The sequence below is a fragment of the Polyodon spathula genome, chromosome 2, assembly GCF_017654505.1.
Source record: "Polyodon spathula isolate WHYD16114869_AA chromosome 2, ASM1765450v1, whole genome shotgun sequence".
NCBI classification, from domain to species: Eukaryota; Metazoa; Chordata; class Actinopteri; order Acipenseriformes; family Polyodontidae; genus Polyodon; species Polyodon spathula.
In genome coordinates, this window is record NC_054535.1 from 5,308,230 (window position 1) to 5,320,535 (window position 12,306).

Consider the following 12,306-nt stretch of genomic DNA (forward strand, 5'->3'; position numbering starts at 1 on the left):
TAGAGTCAGCATTGGAATATTTAGTTATTAATGAACAAACAATACAGTTTTGACAAGGCATCCACCATCTTTCCAACCCAAACAAAAACTCTTACATCACTGTCTGGCAGTAACAGCATTGTTTCATACAGTAGATGTTTTCTAGTGGCACTTCCCTGTGTCCTAATACTTTGTGTAAAAATTCTGCTACGTCCCATTATTGCAGCACAGTGGAGTACACAGATTTGAATTGTCATGTTCACTGCTCTGACACTCAGAGAGTTTTCAGTGTATCCCTGGCTATGCATATATGTATGTACAATACCTTCACAGGCTTATCTGGATCTCTAAATAAAGGGGACTGTAAAGAACCCAAAAATATGTTCCTCTGTATGTTGTGTTGTGTACATTTACAGCAGTAGACATTTCTTGTTCTCTTTGCTTCTTTAGAAGCCCCTAACTTTCTGTGTAGTTAGTCAGACGGGAGACAGCAGGTAGTCAGGACAGTATTTATAGAAGCGCATTGGCTTCCTGCACGCAGTGTGTGTTGCTGACTTGTCAGCATGAGGGGGAGGATTGTGCTGTTTGTGGCATTCAGCTCTGAGTGTCTCAGGGAGCTAACATTCACCACATTGTACCGGCTTTGCAGAGAACCAACCCACAAGATGCTGCATGGCGGCTTTCTCCTGAAATCTTCAGTGTTCAGTACAGAATAAAGTGCAGAAAAACCAGGAAACTTGCAGATGTGGAACAGGACCATTTAGTAAATACAAACCACTGTTTCATCTACCTCTCGTTTTACATTTCTTTCATCAGCAGGTGCAGCATTTGGGTTTCATTTACGGTAAGTAAATGTTTTTGTTGATTTTTGCATTATGTAGTTTTATACGTGTGAAATATGTTTTGTATATTATTTGACATACAACTGCTGCACATACTGTATTTGAAGCACTTTCTTGAGCCTTTTATATACACAACTGTTGCACTTTAACCTGCAGTTGCTATGGCAATGCTTAATGGCTCCATTGTGGAATTAATAACATGTGGTGTGTGTCCATGTTATATCTTAGCTGGCTGACTGTAGCTCTAATCAGATGCACCCAGTCCTTTTACTATACCTTCAGCTAAAATGATCAGGTGTCAACATTGTGAACAAGCACTGAAAATCTGATCTGAGCTGACCAGACCATAACAGAAGTTAAATTGGTAATTTAGACAGTAATGAACTAATTTAAAACATGTATTATTTATATATATATATATATATATATATATATATATATAGTGCCTTGCAAAGGTATTCAGACCCCTGACCAATTCTCTCATATTACCAAATTAGAAATGGTACATTGAAATTTCGTTCTGTTTGATATTTTATTTTTAAACACTGAAACTCAGAATCAATTATTTTAAGGTGACATTGGTTTTATGTTGGGAAATATTTTTAAGAAAATAAGTATTCAACCCCTGTGCTGTGGAAGCTCCCAGTTTGTACCCATGAAAGAAATTGCCCTAACGAGGACACAATTACCTTACCATTGGCCTCTACCTGTGAACCATCAAAGTTACTGTCACATTTTCTGGATAAAAACCCCACTGTTGAAGGATCATTGGTAAGGCTGTGAATCTGAAGGAAAATGAAGACCAAAGAGCATTCTACAGAAGTTAGAGATAAAGATTAGGGAAAGGGTACAAACTAATATCCAAGTGTTTGGATATCCCAGTGAGCACAGTTGGATTAATAATCAGGAAGTGGAAGCTGCATCACCCCACCCAGGCACTGCCAAGAAAAGGCCGTCCCTCAAAACTCAGTGCTCAAACAAGAAGGAGACTTGTGAGAGAAGCCACAGAGAGGCCAACAATCACTTTGAAGGAGCTACAGAGTTCAATGGCTGGGAGTGGAGTAATGGTGCACCAGTCAACCATATCAAGAGCTCTGCATAACACTGACCTGTATGGGAGGGTGGCAAGAAAGAAACCGTTACTCAAAAAGTACCATCTGAAAGCACGTCTGGAGTTCGCCAGAAAGCATGAGAGTGACCCAGCTGCGATGTGGGAAAAGGTTTTGTGGTCAGATGAGACCAAGATAGAGCTTTTTGGCCAAAACTCAAAGCACTATGTGTAGCGCAAACCTAACACTGCTCATGCTTCAAGACACACCATCCCTACAGTGAAGTATGGTGGTGGCAGCATCATGCTGTGGGGATGCTTCTCATCAGCAGGGACTGGGCATCTTGTTACAATTGAAGGAAGAATGGATGGAGCAAAATACAGGAAAATACTGCAAGAGAATCTGCTTCAGTCCGCTAAAAAACTGAAGCTTGGGAGGAAATTCACCTTTCAGCAGGACAATGATCCCAAGCACAAGGCCAAAGCAACATTGGAGTGGCTCAAGAACAAAAAGGTGAATGTCCTACAGTGGCCCAGTCAAAGTCCTGATCTCAATCCCATTGAGAATCTGTGGCACTATTTGAAAATTGCGGTCCACAAGCGTCGTCCAACCAACCTGAACAACCTGGAGCAAATCTGCCAAGAAGAATGGGCCAAAATCACTCCGACACTGTGTGCAAAGCTGGTACATACTTACCCCAAAAGACTTAAAGCTGTTATTGCAGCGAAAGGTGGCTCTACCAAATATTAATGTGTGGGGGTTGAATACTTATGCAAGCAAGATATTTCAGTTTTTTATTTTTCTTAAAAATATTTCCCAACATAAAACCAATGTCACCTTACAATAATTGATTCTGAGTTTCAGTGTTTAAAAATAAAATATCAAACAGAACGAAATTTCAATGTACCATTTGTAATTCAGTAATATGAGAGAATTGGTCAGGGGTCTGAATACTTTTGCAAGGCACTATATATATATATATATATATATATATATATATATATATATATATATATATATATATATTAACATGTGCTTCTTTTAAACCTACTTATTTGAAATCTTATTAACAAGGGAAAGTGTAGACAAGGTAATGTTTATGGAATTATGTTGTTAGCTACTTTAATCTTAAAAGCAACAGGGACTATAGGGAAAACATAAATAGCAAACAGTTTGGAATCACTTCTCTGTACCCTTTGCCATTGTCTGCACAGCTGATACCCTCTCCTTCCACCAAGCACTGGGGCTCTCATGGTGTCTCAATACTATGTTAACACTAGGCTCACCCAATACTTGTAAGATCGTGCACATTTCCGCCCAGAGATTGTAGCAATAGAAGAAAAAAAATTGTCTTTAACAACTAACCAGATGAGGTTGCTATGTGAGGTACGAGCGCCGCTAAAGACACTGTATAATTCTCAGGAACATCTGCTAGAAGGATCTTCAATATGATGGATACAGGGGGCTTATCCTTTGAAGCGAGGCAGAGGACAGAGCCATCATCATTGGCAGAACTGAGCTCTGCACAGCCCAAGAAGAACTCTCTGCATTACAGGCTGCAGCTGGTGGGCTTCTTACCTGTGCACACCCTGACCACCATGCCCATGCTACCTTGGATTGTAGCAGAGATACAACGCCACAGCAGCCAGGGAGTCAGATCTGCATTGATACCCCGCTGGGTTAAGCTCTACATCTCCCAGGCAGCGGTGTGGTGTGAAATGGACGCCGGACACAGCCAGCAGTGGGACCCCTTAAACTACAATATCATCTTTGAACATCAGCCCCAGTGTGTCTACAAACTCATTCACAACAGCAATGACCCGAGCTACTTCGCCTGTCTGATCAGAGAACCAGGGTCTGGTCTTATAGGCAATAAGAGCACCTGCTATGTATTTCGGTCTGCTGATCAAGCCAAGGTAAGTAAAGCATGACACGCACTCGAAAGGTCATTGCGTTTTATCTCTTTCCTGACTCATCTTCAAAGGTAAAAGAGCTCTTAATGTTCTAACTGTAGTAGTCTGCACAGGCAGGCATCTTGCTGGTTTTAGCTACAGTTTACAATGTTGACAACTACCTAGGTAGACACCTCTTTAGAAAGTATTGTGCAATTATAATCAAAATCCAATTGATCGCCTGGATGTATTGGCAATCTGGTAAAGGGACATACAGTACTGGGTAGTGTTAGTCAGGTGTCCAGAACTGACTAGTGTCTAGAGGAATGCTTGCTGATAATTCATGTTTGTTTTCATGCTGTTTTCTTAAGTCCCTTACAGTAACCCCTTGCACCTCACTCACATTTAGATGCAGAACTATGGACAAATAGCAGACCCCTGGAAACACAAAGATTATTTTCAGTTTAGATTATTTTAAGATCTTGTCAATTAACACATCTGTTGCTCTATAATCGTTCACTTGTTTTGTGGAGCTGGTGATACGCAACAACACAAGCTATCCATATCTATGATATATGATCCTGGCACCTGGCATCCTGTCTATATAAAGCTATTCATACACATACATACAACCACTCAAACAAAAGCATTTCTAAATAAATTACTTATCTATCAGTCATGAGCACATCCGTCATTCATCGTTCAAACAGAAATCAAGTAAAACTGGTGTTAAACAGCGCTTGTCATAGCCTTCACAATGAATGAGTCCTATTCTAGGTTGAAAGTAAGATTGTCAACTATAATTTAGCATTTATAAAAAAAACATTACACTTGTAACAAATGGATGCACAGGGCAATCTACACAGTAAAATGTAAATACAAATATAAGCTGACCTGTCTTAGTTGCTCAGCTATAAAAAGACGAGTTGATAGTCAATGCCCTCATAAGTATTTGTTTTGATTTAAACAGTTGTGATGCACAGTGATAGTCTGCTTGGCATTTATTTTTGGACAAGAGAGGGCATGGTACGGAGCGAGCTCGGGAGTAACTCAGCTGCATGAACACGCTGTATTAGTCTATGGCAGAGAGTTCCTAGAATTTGTTAGAGTTTGTCAAAGGCCAGTGTATTATAATGTGAATGCAGCGAGTCACAAGTTAATTGATAAGGATTTTAAAATGTAAGGTGTTATTATGACAAATAATGATGCTATTGCCACAGACCCCTGTGAAGTATTCTAAATACTGCAGAATTGGTCATTCGAGAAAAATCTGCAACATTCTTTACAAAATCAAGTACTGATATATGTATTTCTGTTTCTGGTTATATATTATAAAAGACCAGGAATGACCTAAACGTAACTCTCCAAATGAGGTACAACCAACATTTCTTAGTATTTAGATTAATGGACAGTCTAATAATCGTCAAGCTGGTGTTTGGAGGGTTGAAGATTGCAGATATATTGAAGAGCAGTAAATCAGAAGACAAGCTGCAGTGCACTATGGTAAGGGATGCAGCAAAACAATGCAGGGTAAGGGATACAGCAGAGCAATGCAGGGTAAGGGATGCAGCAGAGCAATGCAGGGTAAGGGATACAGCAGAGCAATGCAGGGTAAGGGATGCAGCAGAGCAATGCAGGGTAAGGGATATAGCAGAGCAATGCAGGGTAAGGGATACAGCAGAGCAATGCAGGGTAAGGGATACAGCAGAGCAATGCAGGGTAAGGGATACAGCAGAGCAATGCAGGGTAAGGGATACAGCAGAGCAATGCAGGGTAAGGGATGCAGCAGAGCAATGCAGGGTAAGGGATACAGCAGAGCAATGCAGGGTAAGGGATGCAGCAGAGCAATGCAGGGTAAGGGATATAGCAGAGCAATGCAGGGTAAGGGATGCAGCAGAGCAATGCAGGGTAAGGGATATAGCAGAGCAATGCAGGGTAAGGGATACAGCAGAGCAATACAGTGCAGATCTATCACATCTTTCTAAAGTGCTTGGGAAGTAGCAGTAGCTGAAGAGAAAGAGCACACTACTGCAAATAGATTTCCAGGGAGAGGTGAATAACGAATGATTAGCTATAGCATGAAAAGACATAGAACAACGGCTATGTTTCAATACACAGTACTGAACATATTACTGTAATATCTATATGCTGCAACTTGGCCAGATTATCTGACACAATGGAGTTAGTTTTCATTCTTATGCAGATGACACTCAAACTAAACCTAATACGTCAATAGCTCTTTCTGTACTCTCACACTTTTTGGTGGAAATCAAATTATAGATGCAATGAAATTAGTCTTTAGTCTATGGGAAAGAGGGCCATCAGTTGCAATGCACCCAGCTCTGGAATGCTCTCACACAGAAAATAAAAGATTCAAATACTGTTGATATTTTTAAAAAGCAACTAAAAACACATTTATTTAAAATGTCATTTGAGTCTGTGTAGGGCTGGTTGTTTGTGTGTTGTACAGTACTGGTGCTGTGTGTCCTCTGTTTCTGGGCTAAACTTGTGTGTCCTTGTTTTAATGTGTAACCTGCTTTGTGTCCATTTTTAATATCACTGTGTATTGTTTTAAACTGTAAAGCGATTTGATATGTGCTGTATAAATTGCGCTATAAAAAATTAAATGTTATTATTATTATTATTATTATTATTATTATTATTATTATTATTATTATTATTATTTTAACATCAACTTCTGTGGTGGTCGGTAAGGCTTACTTTTTTTGTTTATTGCTGTATGTTTTGCTTATTGTTCACACACAGACTTTAAATGCCGCTATGTGCATCACTTTGAAAAGGGTTCCTTTTTTTCATTTGAATTGTCGTTGTTAATTAAAGTATTAAAAATGATTAATAATTGTAAGTATAATCCTAAAACTCAATCTTAAATAATGCAATAATATGTATAATTGAGTACCTTCATTCGCAATGAAGTCATATGAAGGACCAGTTCAGATAATTTCAACAATTTTCAGTAAGCATTAATCAAGAAACAGTACAGAACATATATCCTGATTCTCCATTATTTGTGGTTGGGTGTTTGTTTCAGACCAGCTTTATAAAATAACCTTCATACCGGAAGTGCTGCTTGGTTGCCATGCCAATAGTTTCCTGTGGCTGGTGATATGCAGCCTATGTCAGTAGAGAACTTGTTGGTTATCAGTCAGCATTTCTGTGCACTAGAAGCAACCACTGCAATGTTATGCATTACTAATGCAATTGACAAATATACCACAAGCTTTAATTAATGATATGTTCCAAACGTAGGCACTGCTGTCCAACTCAGAGGATAGCAAACATGGTAAATGTATGAACACATTTTTAAAATGTGTGAAGTTTTTATATTGGACTGGATCGCTTTGCTAAGGTTGCTGGGAATGTATGTTACCATTCAAAGTGATTCAAAAGGCATCTACCCATGGGACAATAACTGTTTTAAGGTGTATAATGCTCATTACTTCATATGAATCCAATATGGATCCTGAGCAAGGCACTTAACCTCCTTGTGCTCCGTCCTTCCGGCGAGACATAAGACAAACAAGGTCTTTGGAAGTGGCTCTGTAGCAGCACTTGTTGATGAGAAATCTCAGTATTATTTTTGATCCTCACCTAACACCCTCTAGTCTCTGTAATCACCATGGATAGAAGTGTCTGACAAATGGCTAATAATAATAATAATAATAATAATAATAATAATAATAATAATAATAATTCAATAGATAACTGACAGCATAAAAATGATCAATACCATTGGGAAATACTTGATATGTGTGAATGGATGGGGTTGAGAAAATCGAATTGTATTTAATATTGTGTCATGGCACTGCAGTGTATTTGCTGTATTCACAAGGCAGCTGCAGGCCTTTCACCCACCAGTAATAATCTTCTGAAGAGCTAAGCTATAGCTGGAACCTGCTACTTACTGCAAGAACATGCATTGTGCTGGACTTCTGTGGCATGCTTGGTGCAATGCCATTGATTTCTGTATATGGTTGTGTGCTGACATTCAGCTGTTGGTGGGCAGGTTGGGCAGTGTAAATATTATTTTCGTATTAAAATAGGTCAGGGTTTTTATCCTTTGCATTTGGGAGCTGGCAGGTTGTTCCTCTTAATTGCAATGTGCCACCTGGTGGTGCATTTCAGAACTGACTCCTTTGAAATAAAACAGTGGGTTGATAACATGCAGCAGAATGCAAAACTAAATCTGTCCAGTTAGATAGTTGCGTTTAACCTCTATATACTGGTTTCAGGGTGACTGTGAGATTCTGTATATTCTTCAGTACACGATTGGGAATAGAGGCTGTTTTACATTGTGTTTCAGTGACACACAGTACTTGCCGAGTGTATTCTGGGAGTATTGTAAAACACACTTTTGTGTAATTGGGCTGTCCATCACATGAGTAATTAATACATATATTTTAATATAAAAAAAATGTTGTTGCAAGTTAGTTTCTGCCACAATGGTCAAGACAACAGATCCGGGAGGCTTGGATAGAGGGACTGAAATATGTGTTCGGTTGGCAGGCATAAGATTGCACACATTCCATGATGTTAGATAGAAAAGGGAGGACTCTGTCAACTCAAACTTTTCTGCAGATTTCCAATCCCAGGTTCTTGCAGGCTGTACTGTATAATGGTCATGCATCCCTCCCATTCTCTTCATCAAACCAGTGCTGTCTTAAATGAATGCTCTAGTTTTTTGCTGATGCAAATGCAAGTACTAATCCCTAATCTCATTAATATCTTCTGTGTATTTAACCATGCTTAAGCATTGAAGGACAATCTAAGAAGTGGACAGATTCAGATTGTTTACCAAAGTGCTTTGCTGATATTTTAAGCACTTACTGCTGATACTGAATTAATTAACTATGTTAATTAATTCCAAATCAGAATTAATATATTACTGGCTTATTAACCCCATTGTGCTTCCTATATAATGCAATGGAAAGCCTTTCTGTAAACCATAGCCACACTTCTAAAGGACGTATGAACTGTTGCAGCAAGATTTAATATCAAAGTAACAGGAAGTGGTAGAAACGGGGGTGGAAATGCCAGCTGCATTAGTCATCTGGACAGCCTTTTTCATCTGAACTCATACCACAGACACTCGAAACATGTTATTGACACAACTGTAAAATAAGACTAAAATATTATCTTAAAAAAAACTGACAAAACGCTGCAACGAATAAGCAGTTATTCAGACTTGAGGACGATTCTGTGCCTGGAGATATTGAAAAGCCCTCCTGCTGAGCTGCAGTGTATGTGTTTTTATTGGTTAATGTGCCCAGCTGTCAATGGGTGGTATCAGAGGGGTGGAAATGTTTGATATATTTAATAGTGTATATTTAATACTGATATTAAAACAGTAAGTAGCTTTTGATGTCATATCAACTGCTTTTTTAAACTTTTTGTTCTAAGAACATTTTTATTTTACATGTATTACTTTACATTATGTTTTTTGTAATTACTCTTATTTGAAATCGTTCTTATCCATTTATTATACTTACTACTTGCTCTTAGTCAAATTTGCTGTTAAATATAATTATTTTCTATAGTCTTTAGTTTGCTCTTATTTGTATTTGATCTTACTATCTACTGATTTTACTGTACTTTATAACTGCTTTTATCTGTAATGTGATATTTTGCAATGTGATATTGTGTAATGTGATATTTTGCAATGTGATGTTGTGTATTGTGATATTTTGCAACGTGATACTGTGTATTGTGATATTTTGCAACAACTGTATGTCGCCATAGATAAGGGCATCTGCTAAGAAATAAATAACAACAATATATAATAACAATAATAATAATAATCTCAGCAGCATTGTAAAACACTGGGTACCAGCGCCCTCTGGAAATCAAAAATTGTATTGCATTTTAAAATAATATGTCAGAGTCAGGGCAGCTTCTGAGAAGCTGAGAGTCCTTACAGCTGAGGTCACTCAGCATGAAACAGTTGTTTGGAAAAGCCTCAGCCAACATCAGTTATGCGAGTATCCTTAGGAAATTATATGTATGAGCTTGCCCTTTTCAGCAAGACATCCACAAATTTTCCTAGCACTAGAAAAAATGAATTGGGCTATCCCTCCACACATTCCAACTGTGGTCTGAAAGGAACCAGAGGTTAAGTAGTGCAGAGAACACTACACTTTCTAGATTGACGCGGGCGTCTAGCTCATCCCTCAATTCAGCTATTAGGTCTAGGATGACCTGGGGAGTGAGACGATAACGCTTTAACCCCACATCCTCTGGCATCCCAAACACAGTGACCCTGGGATTGAATATCTGGGGAAAATTATATGATGTCAGATTGAAAGTGGTAGGCTATCAGATTTTGGTAACTCAATTGTGATCTGATTGGTGTTTTCCTATTGTCAAACAGAGGTGCATTTACCATTAATTATACTTTTTTTTGCAAACTTACACTGGAAACAGACAATCAATTTCTCTAAAAAGAAAAACCCCACAAACAGCATAACATAGCAGATTTGAATGGGCACGTCCCTGCTTTCTTAGTGGAAGTTGTTTAGGCATGCGCAAGCAGGCACAGTGCGCTGCGTGCCACTTTTTACCACATACCTGAAAATAACACGACACAGATACTTTGTTTAGCTTATTATAGAATGCTTTTTTTTTTTTTTTTTAACGAAAAAGCCATCATATGCTAAACAAAGAGCTATTGTGGCAACAATCTCGACAAGCTGTTATTGTACTAAACTGGTGTTAAATGCAGCTTGTTGCTCTTATTATTAGTAAGAGTTAAATAGTTATAAAAGGTTTCCAAGGGAAGGAATTCAGTTTGAGCCTACACGACTATTCAAATAAATAACTATCAACGAGATAAACAATGTTGTAAAGCAAAATTTGAAACTAAGAAGAACTGATGTATATTTTAGACAAATTTGTATAAAATCATATTTGGTATGACTACAATCTTCTTGTTTAAGTTTTGCATTTCATTACACACATGAAATAATAAAGTAGAAGATTCAGGACCATCGCTTGTATTGTGATGCTATTCTGTGGCCACCTTGACCAGTACGTATTGTACCGTGATTGCGTTACCTTGGGGTATCGTTACACCCCAACCAGATGGAGGTATTTTTAGTTAAGAGCCATAACAATACCAAAACCAGAGATGAATAGAGCCCTCTGGCTTCTGACCTAATTTATGTGAATCTAATCATACAGTAGATGCCCTTCCCAACACTGTCCTCATTCATATACAAAGCCTTGAAGGAGTGCTAACCAAGGATTATTGTAGTTCCCGCTTTTTTAAAGATAGTTGGATTCTTTTCTTGCATTTCAGTTTCATTGGAATATGCAGGTATCTGAAAGGTCACACTATGGATTAAAAGTGCCTGCCTTTTCCTGGTGCCTCATGACTTTGTGTTGCAGTTTTACTCATTCTTATGGGCTGCAGTAATCAGACTAGGTGACCAACAAATATTTGTATATTTACTAAAATCTAAATTAAAGCTAAAAAAATTATAATTTACAAATATTGGATACGTACAGTATTCTCCAATCTGGTAATTGTAATATTCTAACCCACTAAGTACAGTGATTGCCCAAGTCTCTAGGTGTATAGTAACTACCTCTAATTCTTTTATTGTTGCATTGTCATTATATTCACTAATTGGGTCTTTCTTTGAAGTGCTTGGAACTATGAATACAACTGTGCTGTCCCTGGTGAGCACAGAGTGAATAAACTAAACTGAACTGCCCACTTCATGCTGGGATAGTTTTTACAGTAGAAGTGGGTTTGTCTTGGTGTGTAGTGTAGCTGTTCTTCCTGTACTTTAACAAACTTGCACTGTTGAAATCAACTCGTTTTCATAACCTTGTTATACAAAGAGTCCAATTAAATAACCAAACATGGCAACTACATGGCCACTGGGAAAGAGAACAGTTCAGGTCAACACTTGTATTTGTTTAGGAAAGTTTTTTGTTTTTTTTCTGTAGCAGCAGGGTAACTTTCTAATGACTGCAGACAGCACTGACCTCTTTCATCAGCCGACAACAAGGAGAAGCAGGCAGGTTTAAGACATGAGGGCATTATGACGTCAGGATTGTTTAAACAGCTGTCCGTCTGACTGTTGTTCAGGATGTGCTAGCTGGCAGTATGCCACGTGTTTGCATATGCAGGCTGAAGTGCAGAGTGCATGTAGTGGCAGTAAAGTGAACTATAATAAGGGACAACAAAGTAATACTCATACTGATTGTGCATCTTTGTTAGTGTGACCAACAATAACTTCTGAGCTGGCCTATCTTTCTTATTTATTACACAGCAATACAAAATACGATCACCATGGCAAAAGTTACCGTACGCATTTGACTTTATTCGGATATTTAGCTCACAAAGGCTTATTGAAGTAATCTACAGTTACAAAGTAACAGCTGCATTGTAGCCAATGTAAAGATTTTATAAAAACTTTCTATGCATGAAAATGTCTGTGAAAATGAACAGCACTACGTAACAATTATGGCAGAGATGTGCACATTTCTAAAACTGTGCATCAGTGGCACAGTGTACTA

At 38.2% G+C, this 12,306-nt stretch overlaps 1 protein-coding gene across 4 annotated transcripts in view; it reads left to right on the forward strand.

Moving 5' to 3' along the window:
• Positions 1-568: 568 nt before the first annotated feature.
• LOC121329177 (TBC1 domain family member 1-like) overlaps positions 569-12,306 on the forward strand; it is an 87,770-nt gene continuing 76,032 nt past the window's right edge. For 3 of the 4 annotated variants that reach the window (XM_041274605.1, XM_041274614.1, XM_041274623.1), the window contains exons 1-2: positions 569-823; positions 3,293-3,786. In XM_041274605.1, coding sequence (XP_041130539.1) covers positions 3,319-3,786 — 468 coding nt within the window. In that variant the 5' untranslated portion in view covers positions 569-823; positions 3,293-3,318. The remainder of the gene's footprint in view (positions 824-3,292; positions 3,787-12,306) is intronic. The other variant, XM_041274633.1, reaches the window with a different exon arrangement.